This window comes from Carcharodon carcharias (genome assembly GCF_017639515.1).
Source record: "Carcharodon carcharias isolate sCarCar2 chromosome 37 unlocalized genomic scaffold, sCarCar2.pri SUPER_37_unloc_2, whole genome shotgun sequence".
NCBI classification, from domain to species: domain Eukaryota; kingdom Metazoa; phylum Chordata; class Chondrichthyes; order Lamniformes; family Lamnidae; genus Carcharodon; species Carcharodon carcharias.
The window spans coordinates 2,920,423-2,944,971 of record NW_024470767.1 but is presented as its reverse complement, the minus strand read 5'-3'; the positions used below and the strand labels follow the sequence as shown (position 1 = coordinate 2,944,971).

The window sequence follows — 24,549 nt, the reverse complement described above, 5'->3', positions numbered from 1 at the left end:
CTCACCGCGCACTCTCCCCTCACACTCACCGCACACTCCCCCCTCACACTCACCGCGCACTCTCCCCTCACACTCACCGTGCACTCTCCCCTCACACTCACCGCGCACTCCCCCCTCACACTCACCCTCACACTCACCGTGCACTCCCCTCACACTCCGTGCACTCCCCCCTCACACTCACCGCGCACTCTCCCCTCACACTCACGGCGCACTCTCCCCTCACACTCACCGCGCTCTCCCCCCACACTCCTTGCACTCCCCCCTCACACTCACCGCGCTCTCCCCCCTGCACACACCGCGCTCCCCCGCGCACTCTCCCCTCACACTCACCGCGCTCTCCCCCCTGCACACACCGCGCTCCCCCGCGCACTCTCCCCTCACACTCATCGCGCTCTCCCCCTCACACTCACCGCGCTCTCTCCCCGCACTCACCGCGCTCTCCCCCGCACACTCACTGCGCTCTCTCCCCGCACTCACCGCGCTCTCTCCCCGCACTCACCGCGCACTCTCCCCTCACACTCATCGCGCTCTCCCCCCCACACTCACCGCGCTCTCTCCCCGCACTCACCGCGCTCTCCCCCCAACACTCACTGCGCTCTCTCCCCGCACTCACCGCGCACTCTCCCCTCACACTCATCGCGCTCTCCCCCCCACACTCACTGCGCTCTCTCCCCGCACTCACCGCGCACTCTCCCCTCACACTCATCGCGCTCTCCCCCCCACACTCACCGCGCTCTCTCCCCGCACTCACCGCGCACTCTCCCCTCACACTCATCGCGCTCTCCCCCCCACACTCACCGCGCTCTCTCACCGCGCTCTCCCCCCCACACTCACTGCGCTCTCTCCCCGCACTCACCGCGCACTCTCCCCTCACACTCATCGCGCTCTCCCCCCCACACTCACTGCGCTCTCTCCCCGCTCTCACCGCGCACTCTCCCCTCACACTCATCGCGCTCTCCCCCCCACACTCACTGCGCTCTCCCCCCCACACTCACCGTGCTCTCCCCCCCACACTCACTGCGCTCTCTCCCCGCACTCACCGCGCACTCTCCCCTCACACTCACCGCGCTCTCTCCCCGCACTCACCGCGCACTCTCCCCACACTCACCACGCTCTCCCCCCCACACTCGGTGCACTCCCCCCCACACTCACCGCGCTCTCTCCCCGCACTCACCGCGCACTCTCCCCACACTCGGTGCACTCCCCCCACGCCTCACCGCGCTCCCCCCAGGGCCGGCGGGGGTGTGAGGCTGGGCCCAGTGGGGTGGGGGTGGTTTAAGGCCAGGCCTGTCTGGATTGGGGGGGGGTTGGTGCAGGTGGGCCGTGTGGGGTGAAGTTGGGGTGGGGACAGTGATGTGTTGTGCAGGGAATCGCACTAATGAAACTTCTTTTCATCCTCCAGTTCATCAGCACCAAGCTCCAGAATAACCTCCATGTCTGTGACCTCAGCAAGGACACGGCACTCAAAATCCATGTCCACCTCTGTCCACCCGTCCAAATCCACAGGGACTAACAACGACACTCAGCGCCCAAGGCAAGTTTCCTGGGCACAGCAACCTTTACAGGGTTTACATGTGGTAGAATTCTAGCAACGGTCGGGTCTGATCCTCAGTGACTGCTCCAAACACACATCCCGATGTCGTCCCACATGCGCACAATCTCCCGGTCGGCCGGAGTGCAGGAGAGCTGGAGCTCTGCCCGAGCCCACTCAGAACCATTAAAAACCCAATTAAACCCGGGTTCCCATTGCCCGTACGATTTCACGCCCCTCGCAAGGGCAAAATTGGCAAGCGGGCAGCGCCCAATTTGCAAAGCCTTACCCAAGGGCAGGATTAAAAGGGGCAGCAGCATTGCCAGTGCGAGCAGTGAGCATTTTAGGAGATAGCTTGTTGCTGGTTGCTTATTTGTACTTGATAGCTTCACCTGCATTTCCAGGCTTCATTTCACTGGTGTCTCCAAGGCCCCCTGGAGCATTCAGGCCGTGTGGACCCTTCCAGGGATCAGACAGTCTTCCCTCACCCTGGGAATGGGGATTGTGGTCTCCGCTGGAGGCACCTCCTCCTCTGAGGAGGAAGAGAGGGGCAGGAGGGAGAGGAGGCCCGGGGTCCCAGTGCAGCCTCCAGGGGAGGGACCTGTGGGAGGAGAGGTGCAGGCACAAGGGGGGCAGGGCCAGCAGGTAGTCCCAGGCATTAGGGGCAGCAGAAGACACCACTATCCTGCTGCCAGGGTTTACAGGCGATGCAGCTGCCTCAACATGTCCGAGGTGCAGTGCCGAAGGAGGCTCCAACAGAGGCATCAACTTCCATACCTCTGGCTCTTTCCCTGAGGATCTGTGTGGAGTCTCCCAGTCAGCTGGTGACAGAAGCTCTGTTCAGGCAGGTACTGACCTTTATTCTTTACTGTACGGACGAGGCCAGCCAGGCTGAGCGAGCCAAAGGCTTCGCAGCGATTGCTGGGTTCCCCCTCGCTCAGGGTGCCATCGGCTGCGCACACCTGGGCATCAAGGTGCCAGCGGGTCAGCCGGGTGCCTTCGTCAACAGGAAAGCACTCGAGGATCCCGCTCGATGAACGTCCAGATAGTGTGTGACCACAAGGTGCAAGTCTGGCAGCTCCCATGACGTTTATATCCTGAGACACTCCCAGGTGCCGAAGCTCTTCAGTGCTCCAGCCCGGCTGGATGGATGGCTGCTGGGTGACAAGGGCTCATGATGCCTCCTAGACGTCCAAGAACAGGGGCAGAGCAGCGGTACAGTAGGAGTCACGCCTCCACAAGAGCATTGATAGAGAGGACCATAGGTCTTCTGAAGATGTGGTTCCGGTGCCCGGACCAGTCAGGGGGAGCACTCCAATACCCCCCAGAGCGGGTGTCACTGATGGTGGGTGTATGCTGCACTCTCCACAATCTGACACTGGTTTCGGGGGACTCAGTGGAGGAAGAGGATCTTGAAGCAGCTCCACAGGCCACACAGGATGGATCCAGCAGACAGTCAGAAGAGGAGCACGGTGAGGAGATGAGGTTTCCAAGAACAATTAAATATTGAATGTAACGTGTCCCTGCTCATGTGACAGAGTCACTCTGACCGGGGACAGGTTTTTAACATTGTGAAGTGTTTATTTCTGATTTTTTAAAATCATCAGCTCCGTGAGGAAGCTCTGTGCCCCGGGAGCTTTTCCTGCGTGTACCCGCCCCCTGCTGCTCCTCCCCCCACCCTCCCTCCGCCCACCCCCCCTCCCCTCCTCACCCTACCTCCACCCACCCTCTCCCCTCCTCACCCTCCCTCCGCCCACCCCTCCTCACCCTCCCTCCGCCCACTCCCCCCTCCCCTCCTCACCCTCCCTCCGCCCAGCCCCCCTCCCCTCCTCACCCTCCCTCCGCCCACCCCCCCTCCCCTCCTCACCCTCCCTCCGCCCACCCCCTCTCCCCTCGGCACCCTACCTCCCCCCACCCCACCCCCTCCCCCTACCCCCTCCCCCCACCCCCCTCTGCCCACCCCCCTCCCCCTACCCCCCTCTGCCCACTCCCCTCCCCTCCTCACCCTTCCTCCGCCCACCCCCCTCCCCTCCTCACCCTCCCTCCGCCCACCCCTCCTCACCCTTCCTCCGCCCACCCCCCTCCCCTCCTCACCCTCCCTCCGCCCACCCCTCCTCACCCTTCCTCCGCCCACCCCCCTCCCCTCCTCACCCTCCCTCCGCCCACCCCCCTCCCCTCTGCCCCCCCGCTCCTCCCTCCCCCCACCCCACCCCCTCCCCCCACCCCCCTCTGCCCACCCCCCCCCCCCCCCCCCCCCCTCTCCCCAGCGCCCCCCCCTCTCACCTGGCGCACCCCCCCCAGCAGCGTGCTGACCTGCGTGTTTCACACTGGCTGGCCAATCAGCAGCCAGCCAGTGTGAACTCGATGTCAGGGCCCCATCGTGGGCGGCAGTCAGCCTCACGCCCGCTTCCAGGCCCAACCGACAAGGTTAAAAATCCCACCCGAGAGGTCAGGAGGGAGGAGGAGGAGGCAGAGGGCACTAAGACCCTGAGGCAGCCTTTTTCAGTGCTGCCAGAGGAGAAAGCAGCAGGAGCTGTGGAAGGGAAACCCTCTCTCTACATGAATAATGCAAACGTTATCCCCAGAGGATCCGGTTGCTCTTCACTGAATGATCTGTCTCTCTCGAAACCTGCCTGCACTGCGGAGCACTCGCTGCAGAGGGAGAAAAGCCAGAATTAATATTCACCGTCAGTGCTCCAGTGGGCAGCCTGACTGAGAGCCTGGTCACTCGGGGTCAGGGGAGTGAGCTGCACACCATAGTGGAACAGCAGGTCTCTGCATTTCAGCCAGCTCCTCACATACACCAAGGATGGGTGCTGCACACTCCACAAGACACTTTCATTCTCTTTCACCACCACCTCACCCCACAATATAGGTGCTGATGGGGCACATTAACATCTCTGAGTGCCTGGAGTTCGGTGTTAGAGGAGGAAACCATAAGAGCTTTTTTGTGCACAGCAAGATCCAATAAACTCCAGTGAAATGCATGAAGTGTTGTTTTAGATTGCCGCTGGTACTGAAATGTTGGCCCAGGTACAGGGGGCAAAATTACCCACAGCTCCCAGCCCCATAGTAGTGCTGTGGGACCTTTACCATCCACCTGAACAGGTTGGCAAGATATACAGCACCTCTATCAGCCCAGCGCTCCCTCAGCACTGACCCTCTGACAGTGCAGCGCTCCCTCAGTACTGACCTTCTGACAGTGCAGCAGCCCCTCAGCAGTGGCCCTCTGACAGTGCGGCACTCCCTCAGTACTGACCCTCTGACAGTGCGGCACTCCCTCAGTACTGACCCTCTGACAGTGCGGCACTCCCTCAGTACTGACCCTCCGACAGTGCGGCACTCCCTCAGTACTGACCCTCCGACAGTGCGGTGCTCTCTCAGTACTGACCCTCTAAAAGTGCGGCGCTCCCTCAGCACTGACCCTCCGACAGTGCGGCACTCCCTCAGTACTGACCCTCCGACAGTGCGGTGCTCTCTCAGTACTGACCCTCTAAAAGTGCGGCGCTCCCTCAGCACTGACCCTCTGACAGTGCGGCGCTCCCTCTGTACTGACCCTCCGACAGTGCGGCACTCCCTCAGTACTGACCCTCTGACAGTGCAGCGCTCCCTCAGCACTGACCCTCTGATAGTGCGGCGCTCCCTCAGTACTGACCCTCTGACAGTGCGACACTCCCTCAGCACTGACCCTCTGACAGTGCGACACTCCCTCAGCACTGACCCTCTGACAGTGCGGCTCTCCCTCAGCACTGATCCTCTGACAGTGCGACACTCCCTCAGTACTGACCCTCTGACAGTGCAGCACTCCCTCAGTACTGACCCTCTGACAGTGCGACACTCCCTCAGCACAGACCCTCAGACAGTGCAGCACTCCCTCAGTACTGACCCTCTGACAGTGCAGCGCTCCCTCAGCACTGACCCTCTGATAGTGCGGCGCTCCCTCAGTACTGACCCTCCGACAGCACGGGGCTCCCTCAGCACTGACCCTCTGACAGTGCGACACTCCCTCAGCACTGACCCTCTGACAGTGCGGCTCTCCCTCAGCACTGACCCTCTGACAGTGCGACACTCCCTCAGTACTGACCCTCTGACAGTGCAGCACTCCCTCAGTACTGACCCTCTGACAGTGCGACACTCCCTCAGTACTGACCCCCTGACAGTGCGACACTCCCTCAGTACTGACCCTCTGACAGTGCAGCACTCCCTCAGTACTGACCCCCTGACAGTGCGACACTCCCTCAGTACTGACCCTCTGACAGTGCGACACTCCCTCAGCACTGACCCTCTGACAATCCCTGCCAAGCTCACTGCACTGGACAGTGTTTGTGCTCTTGGTGATGTGGCTCTGAAGTGTAGCTGAGTTTTGCTGCTGTCTGTTTGCGAGGTTCATGTTAATGTTCTTTCCCCTCTTTTCTGTTTCCCCACCCCCCCCCACTCCCCCCACAGCACTGCACCCCAGCGGATTCCTGTCACTTCACCCTCCGCACACAACATCAGCAGCGCAGCCACTGAGCACAGCAACTTCCCGAGGGGTGTGGCTAGCCGGCGCACCATCGATGGGGGACAACTCCGCCAATTCCGTGATCAACAGAACACCGCTTTCAACGGTCCCCCTGCCTCACCCACGCTGTCCCACGGCAACAGCCAGTCACGGAGAGGAGCTTCAGGCAGCATTTTCAGCAAATTCACCTCCAAATTTGTCCGCAGGTAAAAAGCGCGTCTGTTACTTTCCCTCCCTTGGGACTTCTCTCTGCTGCTAGTTACCCGCTGGCGTGGAAGCTGCGAAGCAGTCACTCCGCCCTGTTCTGTGAAGCAGAATTGGCCAGTTACCCCAGGGAGTCATCGCCGAGGCTGTAGGGAACTGGCGGGAGTGGAGTTCATCCACTAACTCCACTCAAAGAGCCCGCACAGGCTCGATGGGCCGAATGGTATCGTGCTCTCCGATTACCTGGGTCAGGCCCTATGCCCCGCTCCCCGATAGCACAGCTTGAACGCTCTGCCCAGCGGGGTTGAGCACCCTGGGCTCAGCGTAGGTTGCTGCTCTTGGAATCAGCGCCGTGCTCCGCAGACAGCAACACGCCCCGAGCTGCCCTCCTGGTAGCCCAGCAGCACCTCACAGGCCCAAGGGGCGGCAGGGAGGAGGCACCGGGGATAGACCCTGGGAGCCCGGGGCTTTGGGGGGGGCGGGGTTGGGAGGCTGGAGATGGAGCACCCAGCCCAGCCCAGCCCCCGGCCTCTCCGCTGCTCCCTCCCGAGAACAGGGCTGCGGACCTCAGTGCTCGGGGAAGTGAGAGGCTGTGGAGTAGGTGGGTCCGGACACCCTTTCCCTGATTGCCTGACAGCCCCCACCCTGGTGACCCACTGGACAGGGGGAGCAGCACTGTTTGGCTGTGGTCTCCTGACTGTCTGTCCGCCTGCGCATGCCTGACATCTAGTGGATGATCAGCAAACAGCAGAGCTGGGAGTCTGACCGGCTGGCGAATGAATGGCTTGGGGGAGGTGGAGAGAGAAAGAGAGAGGGAGAGAGTGGGGTGGGGAGAAAAGGCTTTCCAAAAGGAGGCACAGAAAAGTAGCCACAAAGATGGCTGATATCCTGCAGCGGAGTGAATTAAATAACTTGGCTGTGGAGAGTTTCACATGGGCCTGTGCACATCATCTTCCGGTCTGATTAAACGCTGAACCGGGACAGCGAGCCAGGACAGGCTGTAAAATCCTCCGAGATTCCTGTGCCCAGGAGTGCCTGGCCAGCTCCGATGTGATAACTGTGTCAATGAGTGTGTGCAGAGTTCTGCAATGCGCACAGTATTGAGAGAGGCAGGGCTTGCTGCACTTGTGCGGTGGATTTTGAAGCTGTGAATTGGGCCAGGGATTGGTATGCAGCTCGTGTGGGGTGTTAGCAAGGCAGGCCTGACGATCTTTCTATTCACTGTGCGGCGATAGCAGCAAGAGACACACCGTTTTAATCAGCTGGCTGTCAATCCTGGGCTCCCTCAGAGCAGCTGACTTGTATGAACTGAAACAGGAGATGGCCATTCAGCCCCTCCAACCTGTTCCATCAGTTCGATCTCGGCTGACCCATATTTCTACATTATCTAAAAACTGTCCCACTCCCAGCATTGACATTTTCAGTTGACTGCCCTCCCCCTATGGCTTCCCTCCACATCTTTCTTGGTGGAGGTTGTGTGTGTGTGTGTGTGTGTGTGTGTGTGTGTGTGTGTGTGTGTGTGTGTGTGTGTCGGGGTGGGGGATGGGTGGCTGGTTAGGGTTGGGGGGAGGGGGGTTGTAATTGGTGGTCCTGATCTCCACTATCTTCTTTCTGCTTTAGATCACACTGCACGATCTGTCTGGGTAAGGCTGCCTGAGCTATTGTGGTTTGTAATGGGTGATGCCCCTGTCTCGGGTTACCCCTGGCCGCCTGCCCTCTTAACCTGTGAGAATCCTTTCCCCGATGCTGGTTGAGTTGAAGGATTTTGAATTCCTCTCTCAGCTAAACCTGTGAATTTGTCCATTGTGTATCTAGTATTCCCCCAGTCACACATTTCACCTATATTGGACTGTATCCCCTCCCTGTGGGTGTTCCAGCTCCTGTTCCTAACTCTGCCACTTTAACGTTTTGTTTGTTCCTACTCTTGTTAAAGACTTTGCTCATTTGGGGCTATTACACCATACCATGCCTTGGAGCTCACTCACCCCATGTTGCCCTGGGGCATGTGTTTAGTACCATTCACATATCAGGTAATGGTGAGGGTCTCCTATCCAATCCAGTGACACTGGGAACCTGTAGTGTCAGCTCGCAGATGATTTTGAACAAGGACCGTGTGAGGAGCTATGGGATGTAGGTGGTGTGGGGGTGGGGAGCGAGGGGGGGGTGGGTTTGGAGCATGCACCACTCTGAGCGAAGCCTGGCTGAGATCTGGCATTGTGTGTGTGATGATTGGGGAGGGACTGCTCTCTCTCCACTCCCTGCACCAGCAAGCTGTGCCATTCACTGAGGTGATGTACTTAGCACAGACACACGGGTGAGCAGGTACATGCACACACAGAAAGACGGACAGACAGATACACACAGACAGATTTATATACACACAGACAGACAGATATACACAGACAGACAGACACAAACAGACATACACACACACGGACAGACATACACACACACAGGCAGACACACACACACAGACAGACATACACACACACAGACATATACATACACACGCACAGACATATACACACACACACACAGACATATACACACGCACAGACATATACACACACACACAGACATATATACACACACAGATACACACACGCAGACAGACAGACACACACAGATACACACACAGACATACACACAGACATATACACACACACACAGACATATATATACACACACAGACATATATATACACACACAGACATATATACACACACACACAGACATATATACACACACAGACACACACACGGATACACACACAGACATACACACAGACATATATACACACATAGACACACAGACAGACAATACACACAGAGACAGACATATACATACACACACACACACATAGACATATACACTCACACACACACATATACACACAGACATACACACACACAGACAGACATATACACACACACACAGACATATACACACACACAGACAGACATACATACACAGACACATACATACACACACAGAGACAGACATATACGCACACAGACATATACACACACAGACATATACACACACGCACAGACATACACACACGCACAGACATACACATACGCACAGACATATACACACGCGCACAGACATATACACACGCGCACAGACATATACACACGCGCACACACAGACATAGAGACACACACACGTGCACACACATACACGCGCGCGCACAGATACACACACGCACACACAGATACACACACAGACATATACACACACACAGACATATACACACACAGACATATACACACACAGACATATATATACACACACAGACATATATATACACACACACACAGACACACACACAGACATATATACACACACAGACGGACACACACACAGACAGACAGACAATACACACACACACAGACATATACATACACACACACACACAGACATATACATACACACACAGACATATACATACACACACACACATATACATACACGCACAGACATATACACACACACACACAGACATATACACACACACACAGACATATACACACACAGACAGACGTATACACACACAGACAGACAGACATATACATACACACACACACACAGACATATACACACACACACAGACATATACACACACACAGACAGACATATACACACACACAGACAGACATATACACACAGACAGACATACACACACACACAGACATACACACACACACACAGGCAGACATACACACACACAGACAGACATATACACACACACAGACACACATACACACACACATACACACACAGAGACAGACATATATACACACAGACATATACACACACACGCACAGACATATACACACACGCACAGACATATACACACACGTACAGACATGCACACACGCAGACATACACACACACAGACATACACACACAGACATATAGACACACACAGATACACACAGATACACACATGCGCACACAGATACACACACAGACATACACACACACAGACACACACGCGCACACAGATACGCGCACACAGATACGCACACACAGATACACACACACAGACACACACAAACACACAGACATACACACACACACACACATATACACACACATAGACATACACACACACACAGAGACATACACACACACACAGACGGAAATACACACACAGACAGACATACACACACACAGACATACACACACACACAGAGATACACACACACAGACATACACACACACACACACGGACATACACACACACACAGACGGACATACACACACAGAAGGACGTACACACAGACGGACGTACACACACACAGACGTACACACACACACAGATGTACACACACAGACATACACACACACAGACATACACACACACAGACAATACACACAGAGACAGACAGACATATACATACACACACACACACACACACACACACAGGCAATACTCACAGATAGACAACACACACTGATACACACAGACAATACACACTGATACACACAGACAATACACACAGATACACACAGACGGACAATACACACAGATACGCACAGACAGACAAATACACACTGATACACACAGACAGACACACACACAGACAGACATACACACACACAGATAGACAATACACAGATACACACAGACAGACAATACACACAGATACACACAGACAGACAGAGATACACACAGATACACACAGACAGACAGAGATACACACAGATACACACAGACAGACACACACACACACACACAGACAGATACACACACACGCAGACAGACAGATACACACACACGCAGACAGTCACACACACACACATGCAGACAGACATACACACACACACACACACACACATGCAGACAGATACACACACACACACACACACACAGACAGATACACACACACACACACACACACACAGGCATGCGTGCGACAGGCCCCCTCACCCCCAGCAGATAGACACATGCACACAAGGGCAACAATTATCAGCCACTCCATCCTGAAGTGGAATCACATCGATTGGGATTTGCAGGGAATCCTTGCATTTTTATTTTGCATCCTGAGTTCTTCCCAATTTAAACCTGGCCCAGAGAGACTGGTGTTTTTCTTTGCTTGTCACCAGTGAGTGTTGTGTTTGTGCTTCATATCGGGTAACTTCTGGGCCACCCAGCTCTCCACCAGCTGGAATCTGTGCCCTGTGTTAAAAGTCAGCCTCCTGTTAAAGGATGGTTCCAGGGAGCAGCAGCTAGGAAATGCCTTTCCATGTAGTGCCCTTCCCCACACACTGCAGCCCTTACTCACAGCGAATGATTTAAAGAAAACCACACGTTTATAGACTTGATGCTCTACAGTTGTCTCCATGGTGATGCGGGAATGTGGGCAGCCTGGGATGGTTACCATGGTGAGGCCTTAGAACAGGAGAGTGACAGCCCAGCTCCAAACCTTCACTTCACATCCACTTGGGAAAACCAACAAAGCCCAATTAGCCCCACACGAAGCTTCTGCCTGTCAGTCTGATGGGAGCAGCACTTCATCACACAAGTCGGCACTCACTGTCTACCCCCGTCAACTACCCCCTCTCCCCCTCATCTACCCCCTCCCCCCTCATCTACCCCCTCTCCCCCTCAACTACCCCCTCTCCCCCTCAACTACCCCCTCCCCCCCTCAACTACCCCCTCCCCCCCTCAACTACCCCCTCTCCCCCTCAACTACCCCCTCCCCCCCTCATCTACCCCCTCCCCCCCTCAACTACCCCCTCCCCCCTCATCTACCCCCTCTCCCCCTCATCTACCCCCTCCCCCCCTCAACTACCCCCTCTCCCCCTCATCTACCCCCTCTCCCCCTCATCTACCCCCTCCCCCCTCATCTACCCCCTCTCCCCCTCAACTACCCCCTCTCCCCCTCAACTACCCCCTCTCCCCCTCATCTACCCCCTCCCCCCCTCATCTACCCCCTCTCCCCCTCATCTACCCCCTCTCCCCCTCAACTACCCCCTCTCCCCCTCAACTACCCCCTCTCCCCCTCAACTACCCCCTCTCCCCCTCATCTACCCCCTCCCCCCTCATCTACCCCCTCTCCCCCTCAACTACCCCCTCTCCCCCTCAACTACCCCCTCTCCCCCTCATCTACCCCCTCCCCCCCTCATCTACCCCCTCTCCCCCTCATCTACCCCCTCCCCCCCTCATCTACCCCCTCTCCCCCTCATCTACCCCCTCCCCCCCTCAACTACCCCCTCTCCCCCTCATCTACCCCCTCCCCCCCCATCTACCCCCTCCCCCCTCATCTTCCCCCTCATCTACCCCCTCCCCCCTCATCTACCCCCTCTCCCCCTCATCTACCCCCTCCCCCCCTCAACTACCCCCTCTCCCCCTCATCTACCCCCTCCCCCCCCATCTACCCCCTCCCCCCCTCAACTACCCCCTCTCCCCCTCAACTACCCCCTCTCCCCCATCTACCCCCCTCCCCCCCCATCTACCCCCCTCCCTCCCTCATCTACCCCCTCTCCCCCTCAACTACCCCCTCTCCCCCTCATCTACCCCCTCCCCCCCTCAACTACCCCCTCCCCCCCTCAACTACCCCCTCCCCCTCATCTACCCCCTCCCCCCCTCAACTACCCCCTCCCCCCTCATCTTCCCCCTCATCTACCCCCTCCCCCCTCATCTACCCCCTCTCCCCTCATCTTCCCCCTCATCTACCTCCTCCCCCCCATCTACCCCCCTCCCTCCCTCATCTACCCCCTCTCCCCCTCATCTACCCCCTCCCCCCCTCAACTACCCCCTCCCCCTCATCTACCCCCTCCCCCCCTCAACTACCCCCTCCCCCTCATCTACCCCCTCCCCCCCTCAACTACCCCCTCCCCCCTCATCTTCCCCCTCATCTACCTCCTCCCCCCCCATCTACCCCCCTCCCTCCCTCATCTACCCCCTCTCCCCCTCATCTACCCCCTCCCCCCCTCAACTACCCCCTCTCCCCCTCATCTACCCCCTCCCCCCCTCATCTACCCCCTCTCCCCCTCATCTACCCCCTCCCCCCCTCAACTACCCCCTCTCCCCCTCATCTACCCCCTCTCCCCCTCATCTACCCCCTCCCCCCGTCAACTACCCCCTCTCCCCCTCAACTACCCCCTCTCCCCCTCAACTACCCCCTCCCCCCTCAACTACCCCCTCCCCCCTCAACTACCCCCTCTCCCCTCAACTACCCCCTCCCCCCCTCATCTACCCCCTCCCCCCTCATCTACCCCCTCCCCCCTCATCTACCCCCTCCCCCCCTCATCTACCCCCTCTCCCCCTCATCTACCCCCTCCCCCCCATCTACCCCCCTCCCCCCTCAACTACCCCCCTCCCCCCCTCAACTACCCCCTCCCCCCATCTACCCCCTCCCCCCCTCAACTACCCCCTCTCCCCCTCAACTACCCCCTCCCCCCCTCATCTACCCCCTCGCCCCCATCTACCCCCTCCCCCCCTCATCTACCCCCTCTCCCCCTCATCTACCCCCTCCCCCCCTCATCTACCCCCTCCCCCCCTCATCTACCCCCTCCCCCCCTCATCTACCCCCCTCCCCCCTCATCTACCCCCCCTCCCCCCTCATCTACCCCCTCTCCCCCTCAACTACCCCCTCCCCCCCATCTACCCCCTCCCCCCCTCATCTACCCCCTCCCCCCTCATCTACCCCCCTCCCCCCTCAACTACCCCCTCTCCCCCTCAACTACCCCCTCTCCCCCTCATCTACCCCCTCCCCCCCTCATCTACCCCCTCCCCCCCTCATCTACCCCCTCCCCCCTCATCTACCCCCTCTCCCCCTCAACTACCCCCTCCCCCCCATCTACCCCCTCTCCCCCCTCATCTACCCCCTCTCCCCCTCATCTACCCCCTCCCCCCCCATCTACCCCCTCCCCCCTCATCTACCCCCTCCCCCCTCATCTACCCCCCTCCCCCCTCAACTACCCCCTCTCCCCCTCAACTACCCCCTCTCCCCCTCATCTACCCCCTCTCCCCCTCATCTACCCCCTCCCCCCCTCATCTACCCCCTCCCCCCTCATCTACCCCCTCTCCCCCTCATCTACCCCCTCCCCCCCTCATCTACCCCCTCTCCCCCTCATCTACCCCCTCCCCCCCATCTACCCCCTCCCCCCTCATCTACCCCCTCCCCCCTCATCTACCCCCCTCCCCCCTCATCTACCCCCTCCCCCCTCATCTACCCCCTCCCCCCCTCATCTACCCCCTCTCCCCTTCATCTACCCCCTCTCCCCCTCATCTACCCCCTTCCCCCCTCATCTACCCCCTCCCCCCCTCATCTACCCCCTCCCCCCCATCTACCCCCTCTCCCCCTTCATCTACCCCCTCTCCCCCACTCATCTACCCCCCCATCTACCCCCTCCCCCCATCTACCCCCTCCCCCCCTTCATCTACCCCCTCTCCCCCACTCATCTACCCCCCCATCTACCCTCTTCCCCTCATCTACACCCTCTCCCCCCTCATCTACCCACTCTCCCCCCTCATCTACCCCCTCTCCCCCCTCATCTACCCCCTCTCCCCCTCATCTACCCCCTCTCCCCCCTCATCTACCCCCTCTCCCTCCTCATCTACCCCCTCTCCCCCTCATCTACCCCATTTCCCCCCTCATCTACCACATCTCCCCCCCTCATCTACCCCATCTGCCCCCTCATCAACGCCCTCTCCCCCTCATCTACCCCCTCTCCCCCCCATCTACCCCCTCTCCCCCTCATCTACCCCCTCTCCCCCCTCATCTACCCCCTCTCCCCCCTCATCTACCCCCTCTCCCCCTCATCTACCCCCTCTCCCCCCTCATCTACCCCCTCTCCCCCCTCATCTACCCCCTCTCCCCCTCATCTACCCCCTCTCCCCCCTCATCTACCCCCTCTCCCCCCTCATCTACCCCCTCTCCCCCTCATCTACCCCCTCTCCCCCTCATCTACCCCCTCTCCCCCCTCATCTACCCCCTCCCCCCTCATCTACCCCCTCCCCCCTCATCTACCCCCTCCCCCCTCATCTACCCCCTCCCCCTCATCTACCCCCTCCCCCCCTCATCTACCCTCTCCCCCCTCATCTACCCCCTCCCCACCTCATCTACCCCCTCCCCCCTCATCTACCCCTCTCCCCCCCCTCATCTACCCCCCTCCCCCCTCATCTATACCCCCTCTCCCCCTCATCTACCCCCCAATCTACCCCTCTCCCCCCTCATCTACCCCCTCTCCCCCTCATCTACCCCTCTCCCCCCTCATCTACCCCTCTTCCCCCCTCATCTACACCCTCCCCCCCTCATCTACCCCCTCTCCCCTCATCTACCCCTCTCCCCCCCCATCTACCCCCTCTCCCCTTCATCTACCCCCACTCCCCCACTCATCTACCCCTTCCCCCTCTCATCTACACCCTCTCCCCCCTCATCTACCCCCTCTCCCCCTTCATCTACCCCCTCTCCCCCACTCATCTACCCCCCCATCTACCCCCTCCCCCCTCATCTACACCCTCTCCCCCTCATCTACCCACTCTCCCCCCTCATCTACCCCTCTACCCCCTCATCTACCTCCCTCCCCCCTCATCTAACCCCTCTCCCCCTCATCTAACCCCTCTCCCCCCTCATCTACCCCCTCAACTACCCCCTCTCACCCCCCCATCCACCCCCTCTCCCCCATCTACCCCCTCTATCCCCCATCTCTCCCCTCTCCCCCATCTATGCCCCTCCAACCCCATCTATCCCCCTCCCCCCTCACTACCCCCTCTCCCCCTCATCTACCCTCTCTCCCCCCTCATCTACCCTCTCTCCCCCCTCATCTACCCCCTCTCCCCTTCATCTACCCCCTCTCCCCCTCCTCTACCCCCTCTCCCCCTCATCTACCTCCTCTCCCCCTCATCTACCCCCTCTCCCCTTCATCTACCCCCTCTCCCCCTCCTCTACCCCCTCTCCCCCTCATCTACCCCCTCTCCCCCTCATCTACCTCCTCTCCCCCTCATCTACCTCCTCTCCCACTCATCTACCTCCTCTCCCACTCATCTACCCTCTCTTCCCCCCTCATCTACCCCCTCTCCCCCTCATCTACCCCCTGTCCCCCTCATCTACCTCCTCTCCCCCTCATCTATCTCCTCTCCCCCTCATCTACCTCCTCTCCCCCTCATCTACCTCCTCTCCCCCTCATCTACCTCCTCTCCCACTCATCTACCTCCTCTCCCACTCATCTACCTCCTCTCCCCCTCATCTACCTCCTCTCCCACTCATCTACCTCCTCTCCCCCTCATCTACCTCCTCTCCCCCTCATCTACCTCTTCTCTCCCTCTGTCTACCCCCTCTCCGACCCGTCTACCCCCTCTCCGCCCCCCGTCTAGCCCCTCTCTGCCCCCCGTCTAGCCCCTCTCCGCCCCCCGTCTAGCCCCTCTCCGCCCCCCGTCTAGCCCCTCTCTGCCCCCCGTCTAGCCCCTCTCCGCCCCCCGTCTAGCCCCTCTCTGCCCCCCGTCTAGCCCCTCTCCGCCCCCCGTCTAGCTCCTCTCCGCCCCCCCAGCCCTTCTGCGCCCACCGTCTACCCCATGTGCGCCCCCCGTCTACCCCCTCTGCGCCCCCCCGTCTACCCCCTCTGCGCCCCCCCGTCTACCCCCCCTGCGCCCCCCCGTCTGCGCCCCACCGTCTACCCACTCTGCGCCCCCCCCCCCGTCTACCCCCTCTGCGCCCCCCCGTCAACCCCCTCTGCACCCCCCCGTCTACCCCCTCTGCACCCCCCCTGTCTACCCCCTCTCCCGCCCCCATCGTCTATCCCCTCTCCCTATCTCACCCCCACCCCTGCCGCTCCCCAAACCATCTACCCCCCTCCTGGTCTATCTCTCTCTGTCTCCCACCCCACCCCCCTCCCCTGTCTCGCTTTCTCTTCCCCACCCCCCACTCCCCCGTCCACTGATGGTTACGTGCAGGTTCTTGGGGTAGAAAGTTGCATCTTTCCAGTTGTCCCAGCAAAGTAACATTAAAAGTCACCTTGTGTGTATTTGGGACCCTGTGTAAAGTGGCAGCTGTGATCCTAGACTGGCCGATCTCCTTGGTGCTTACACCCGGGAAGCCAGGCGTGGTGTTCAGCTCAAGTTGGATGAGAGATTGGGGAATAATTATACCAAGGAGGCAAATGTCCATGAGCTCCCATTTCCAAACCTCTTTGATCATGTTACTAATTATAGTGAAATAATGAAATGCAGTCATTTTGCAAGCAGAGGGGCAGATTTTGTCAGAGCAGCAGAATGTGTCTGCAGCATAGGCTGAGCAGGGAAATATAGCTCCACCACTGGTGGGAAGATAGAATTGCAATGTGACATGTTTACATAGGCATGTTCCATTTTTATAGAAAAATGTGAATGTCATGAACTTTTGTAGGAAGGAAGTACACACAAGTGCCTGATTTTTTAAAATGATATTGTGGATATAACCTTATTAGTTAAAGCGGGAAGAAATGGGCCTGCTTTATTGCAACATGTGCAGCAAGTTTCACTTCCTTACCTGTGGGTTGGTAATGCTGAATAAGGAGAAATGGTTCTCTGCAGTGGCCCCAGGCACTGGTGGGAGGGGGGTGGGGGGTGGGGTGCGGTTGTCATATTTGTGTTGGTGACAGTGAGGCTTAGCCTGGTTCCTCAGTTTTCTGATGCTCTCTTCCTTTGCCCCTGATGTTGTGTGTCCCTGAATCAACTCCCTCTGTGTGTCTTTTATGTGCTTTGCTGTTTGAGGTGGGGGGAACTGATCACACTTGTCTGACTTTCCCCATTGAGACATGCTGGTCAAGGGGAATTTTTCTGTGCTGCTTTTGGGGAGAAGGAAACCTATTGACCTGCAGGGTTTTAATTTCTCCCTTTTACCCCCGGTAGTATTTCAATCTCTAACCTGCTGTTGAGCCTTGGTGCTGCAAGTGATACCTCCCCCATTATCCCTGCTGCACCCCCTCAGTCACCCTGGAATCGTTGCGAGCTTCTTGTTTCAGCTTCTTTCAGTGCCAGGAACAAAGATGCTGCCAGCAGGAAGCATGTCTTGGGTCTCCAGATACTGCGATCGGGTTGAAGTGTGGGACGAGGCTTCTCTTGTTAAGTTGTTCATACACCATGTCGGTGAACAAGTCACTCGCTCTGCTTGATTCCTGGCCACCCTTAAGGCCCATGAACATGCTGGCTGCCATTCACTCACTAGCTCACACGTTAATGGGCACTGCTGTAAACCCTGTGGCTGGAATTCAGAGCAAGTGGGTGGCAGCCTGGGCTCCCCCTCCTCCAGTGCCCCTGAAAGTGGCAGGGCCCCTCCTCTTGTCCCATCCCCCACACACACCACACAATAAACAATTTGAACCTGATTAAGGGTGTCTGTCCCTTCATTATTCAGCCTCCTGGTAGATCTGTTCTGCCCAGGAAGATGTGGCAGTCTGTTTTCTGACAAAGTCCTCCAGTGCCCTTAATCTCAAAAGTAATGCTCAGTTGAACAGACAGGTGAGGCTGCTACCAGAGACTCTCTGCACCTCCATCTTCAGCTACATCAGTGGATGTAGAGGAGAGGGGAGGGGGTAACAGCTCCCAATTAATCGTAATCCAGTGACGCCTACCGGCAAGTACGGGTGGGTGGATATTGGGTGAGCGCTGTGGTGCCACCCACAGCCAAATAGCTCCTGGGTCAAGGTAGCGGCGAGGAATGGGAACTGTATGTAACAGTGAAGTATCTGGCGTTTCTATCGAGCTGCTGGGAGCTGCAGCTGAATGTGTGCTGCAAGGGGTCAACAATGGTCGCGTCGGTCAGTGTGACTCATGTACCCTTCACACCTCTCTTCTTGTTTCTGTTTTTAGAAATCTGTCTTTCAGATTTGCGAGAAGGTAGGAACACACACCCATTGTATGTTTCCTTGCTGCTTATGTGACTAACACCTCTGACTATCCTGCTCCCATTACTCCTCCTGTCCTGTCACCCAACTCTTTCTCTCTCTTTTCTTCACTGTGTTTGGTGTTTTGAGGGTTTAACGTGATTTGTGTGTTTTTAAGGCGCCGCATGCTGGTTTGCTGGTGTGGGTGGAGATGCGGTGGGCGAGGGGGGTGATGGTGCCTGGGGCTGGTGGACAGATGAACACTCGCTATCGGGAGCAAGTCTTTCCCATCCTGGGGAGGCGATAAAGAGTGAGAGAATATTTCTCCCACCAGCTTGTCTAGTGGGACTTTCCCCTTCTCCCCCCCGAGCCAACACCCTCCATCCCCCATCACCCCCCCTCCTCCTCCTCCCTCTCCCCCCCCCCCCCCCCCACCCACCCCCCCTCACCCACCCACCCACCCACCCATCAACCAGCACTGGACAGGCCATCAGTGTCTAGAGAGACTGCAGCGAGCTGTGATGCCTTTGGGGTGGAATAGCCCATTGACACGGCAGGTTTGTGCAGGAAGAATGTTCACCTGGGCCAGGAGCCCTCTGCTTCCTGAGGAGGAGGGAGGCATCAGCTTTAGGGAGGGATGGGTGGTTCAGTTGCTCCCGAGAGGAACCTGCTGCCAAAGTGCCGGAATGTCTGGGAATATCTGGGAATAATGCTTCCCACCTATGGGTTCAGACTTTGATTTGTTTGGTTTTGCTGTTATTTTAAAAGCACCGTTTGTTCTTCAGAGAATTCCCAGTACGAAGGCTGAGGCTGACGGGAGGTTTAACACCAATCCCTCAGGGAACGGAGACACTGGGGGAGAAGGTCGTTCTCTCTAACTGACCAGGGGCAGCTTCACCCTGTTTGCTGCTAGTAACATGGGGTCTTGGAGAGTTCAGCCTTCAAGCCTGTGTTGCCTTAAACACACCTCCCCCCACCCCCGATCGCTTCACCCTAAGAGAAGCCCTGGACTCCCTTCGTGAATTCAGCCTCCACAATGTTAACCCCTCAGATGCTGCAAATGTACACCCCACCATATTTCACTGTCTGAATGTTGCTGGGTTATTTGAGCATCTCTGCTGCTCCCACAGCAGTCAGGCCCCTCTCAGATTCCTCACCCCATGAAGCTGAGCCCTGCACGGACCAGAGACTGAATGTGGCCTCTACCCGTGCTCTGTGCTGTTTACTCTGTTCAGCATTGCCGGCAGTAAGTTCCTCCCTGATAGTTCAGTCAGTCTGTGAGAGCAGTAAAAAATTATCGTCCAACATCAGAGACCCAGATCCCTTAGCCCAGCTTCCCCTGTCGCACCTCAATCCACCCCCACCCACCCCGCTGGACCCCACCTTGACCCACCCCACTGGACCCCACCTTGACCCACCCCACTGGACCGCACCTTGACCCACCCCACTGGACCCCACCCTGACCCACCCCACTGGACCGCACCTTGACCCACCCCACTGGACCCCACTCCAACCCACCCCACTGGACCCCACCCCGACCCACTGGACCCCACTCCAACCCACCCCACTGGACCCCACCCCGACCCACTGGACCCCACTCCAACCCACCCCACTGGACCCCACCCCGACCCACTGGACCCCACTCCAACCCACCCCACTGGACCCCACCCCGAGTGATTGGAATGAGAGGAGACAGGACGGTGAGGTGTGATGGTATATTGACCTGTGCCGAAGCAGGACAAGGCTGGGGTACTGCGGGTATCCACCTGGGGGCGAGGAGCTGGGGTGTGGGCTGTTTCTCACACTGCATGTTTGGTCTAACCTCAAATGACACTAACTCGCTAGCTGCTGCTCTATGTTGAGTTTAACGGTTGTGTTTATTTGGCATTTGTCGTTTTAACATTGCCAGAAGACAGACAACATTCTCACCATCTGCTATACATATAACTCGCCTGCCATCTATTCTGTTGGAAACCACTTTTTACCCAGGTCAGGTTGGCAGCTGATGGCCAAATGCCCCCAGTTGGGAATGTAAACATTGGAGGGCAATACTGGGGAGGGCACAACAGCCACTGCATTAGCTCATGGTGAGCCCCAAATCAATCAATAAGTATCCCCTGAAATCAACCCTAACTCAATCAAAAACTCATCCCCTCAACTCAGTCCCAACTCGATCAATACCTCACCCTCAAATCTGTCCCAACTCGATCAATACCTCACCCCCAAATCAGTCCCAACTCGATCAATACCTCACCCCCAAATCAGTCCCAACTCAATCAATACCTCACCCCCAAATCAGTCCCAACTCAATCAATATCTCATGCCCAAATCAGTCCCAGCTTGATCAAAACCTCACCCTCAAATCAGTCCCAACTCGATCAATACCTCACCCTCAAATCAGTCCCAACTCGATCAATACCTCACCCCCAAATCAGTCCCAACTCGATCAATACCTCACCCCCAAATCAGTCCCAACTCAATCAATACCTCACCCCCAAATCAGTCCCAACTCAATCAATATCTCATGCCCAAATCAGTCCCAGCTTGATCAAAACCTCACCCTCAAATCAGTCCCAACTCGATCAATACCTCACCCTCAAATCAGTCCCAACTCGATCAGTACCTCACCCTCAAATCAGTCCCAACTCGATCAATACCTCACCCTGAAAACAATACCAATTCGATTAGTATCTCACCCCCTGAAATCAATCCCAACTTGATCAGTATCTCACCCTGAAATCAATCCCGACTCGATCAGTATCTCACCCCCAGAAATCAATCCCGACACGGTCAATAACTCACGCTCTGAAATCAATCCCGACACGGTCAATAATTCACCCCCTGAAATCAATCCCAACTCGGTCAATAACTCACCCCCTGAAATCAATCCCAACTCAGTCAATAACTCACCCCCTGAAATCAATCCCGACCCGGTCAATAACTCACCCCCTGAAATCAATTCCGACCCGGTCAATAACTCACCTCCTGAAATCAATCCTGACCCGGTCAATAACTCACCCCCTGAAATCAATCCAGACCCGGGCAATAACACACCCCCTGAAATCAGTTCCAACTCGGTCAATAACTCACCCCCTGAAATCATTCCCAACTGGATCAGTATCTCACCCCCTGAAATCAATCCCGACTCGGTCAGTATCTCACCCTGGAATCAATCCAAACTCGATTAATAACTCACCCCCTGAAATTAATCCCGACTTGATCAGTATCACACCCTGAAAACAATCCCGACTCAGTCAATAACTCACCTCCTGAAATCAATACCGACTCGATCAGTATCACACCCTGAAAACAATCCCAACTCCGTCAATAACTCACCCTGAAATCAATCCTGACTCGATCAGTATCTAACGCCCTGAAATCAATCCCGACTCAATCAGTATCTCACCCTGAAATCAATACCAACTCGGTCAATATCTCACCCCCTGAAATCAATCCCGACTCGGTCAATAACTCACCCCCTGAAATCAATCACGATTCAGTCAATAACTCACCCCCTGAAATCAATCCCGACTCGATTAGTATCTTACCCTGAAATGAATCCCGAATTGGTCAATAACTCGCCCCCTGAAATCAATCCCGACTCGGTCAATCACTCACCCACTGAAATCAATCCCGACGCGGTCAATAACTCACCCCCTGAAATGAATCCCAAATCAGTCAATAACTCACCCCCTGAAATCAATCCCGACTCGGTCAATAACTCACTCCGTGAAATCAATCCCGACTCAGTCAATAACTCACCCTAAAATCAATCCCAACTCGATCAGTATCTCACTCTGAAATCTATCCCAACTCGCTCAGTATCTTAGCCTGAAATCAATCCCAACTCGGTCAATAACTTACCCCCTGAAATCAATTCCAACTCGGTCAATAACTCACCCCCTCAAATCAGTCCCAACTCGATCAATACCTCACCCTCAAATCAGTCCCAACTCAATCAATACCTCACCCTCAAATCAGTCCCAACTCGATCAATACCTCACCCTCAAATCAGTCCCAACTCGATCAATAACTCACGACCTGAAATCAATCCCAACTCGATCAGTATCTCACCCTGAAAACAATCCCAACTCAGTCAATAACACCCCCTGAAATCAATCCCAACTCGGTCAATAACTCACCCCCTGAAATCAATCCCGACTCGGTCAATAACTCACCCCTGAAATCAATCCCAACTCGGTCAATAACTCATCCCCTGAAATCAATCCTGACCCGGTCAATAACTCACCCCCTGAAATCAATCCAGACCGGGCAATAACACACCCCCTGAAATCAATTCCAACTCGGTCAATAACTCAACCCCTGAAATCATTCCCAACTCGATCAGTATCTCACTCTGAAATCTATCCCAACTCGCTCAGTATCTTAGCCTGAAATCAATCCCAACTCGGTCAATAACTTACCCCCTGAAATCAATTCCAACTCGGTCAATAACTCACCCCCTCAAATCAGTCCCAACTCGATCAATACCTCACCCTCAAATCAGTCCCAACTCGATCAATACCTCACCCTCAAATCAGTCCCAACTCGATCAATACCTCACCCTCAAATCAGTCCCAACTCGATCAATAACTCACGACCTGAAATCAATCCCAACTCGATCAGTATCTCACCCTGAAAGCAATCCCAACTCAGTCAATAACACCCCCTGAAATCAATCCCAACTCGGTCAATAACTCACCCTCTGAAACAATCCCGACTCGGTCAATAACTCACCCCCTGAAATCAATTCCGACTCGGTCAATAACTCACCCCCTGAAATCAATCCTGACCCGGTCAATAACTCACCCCCTGAAATCAATCCAGACCGGGCAATAACACACCCCCTGAAATCAATTCCAACTCGGTCAATAACTCAACCCCTGAAATCATTCCCAACTCGATCAGTATCTCACTCTGAAATCTATCCCAACTCGCTCAGTATCTTAGCCTGAAATCAATCCCAACTCGGTCAATAACTTACCCCCTGAAATCAATTCCAACTCGGTCAATAACTCACCCCCTCAAATCAGTCCCAACTCGACCAATACCCTCAAATCAGTCCCAACTCGATCAATACCTCACCCTCAAATCAGTCCCAACTCGATCAATACCTCACCCTCAAATCAGTCCCAACTCGATCAATAACTCACGACCTGAAATCAATCCCAACTCGATCAGTATCTCACCCTGAAAACAATCCCAACTCAGTCAATAACACCCCCTGAAATCAATCCCAACTCGGTCAATAACTCACCCTCTGAAACAATCCCGACTCGGTCAATAACTCACCCCCTGAAATCAATCCCGACTCGGTCAGTAACTCACCTCCTGAAATCGATCCCGACTCGGTCAATAAGTCAACCCCTGAAATGAATCCCGACTCGGTCAATAACTCACCCCCTGAAATCAATCCCGACTCGGTCAATAACTCACCCTGAAATCAATCCCGACTCGTTCAGCATCTCACCCCCTGAAATCAATCCCGACTCGA

The 24,549-nt window shown here is 56.3% G+C and overlaps 1 protein-coding gene across 11 annotated transcripts in view; it reads left to right on the top strand.

Annotated features, from left to right (window-relative positions):
* The window catches only part of mark2b (MAP/microtubule affinity-regulating kinase 2b), a 370,292-nt gene that overhangs the window by 301,798 nt on the left and 43,945 nt on the right, over nucleotides 1-24,549 (top strand). For 7 of the 11 annotated variants that reach the window (XM_041182005.1, XM_041182004.1, XM_041182002.1 and 4 more), the window contains exons 15-17: nucleotides 1,403-1,534; nucleotides 5,978-6,238; nucleotides 19,042-19,068. In XM_041182005.1, coding sequence (XP_041037939.1) covers nucleotides 1,403-1,534; nucleotides 5,978-6,238; nucleotides 19,042-19,068 — 420 coding nt within the window. The remainder of the gene's footprint in view (nucleotides 1-1,402; nucleotides 1,535-5,977; nucleotides 6,239-19,041; nucleotides 19,069-24,549) is intronic. The other 4 variants (XM_041182007.1, XM_041182006.1, XM_041182003.1 and 1 more) reach the window with 2 other exon arrangements.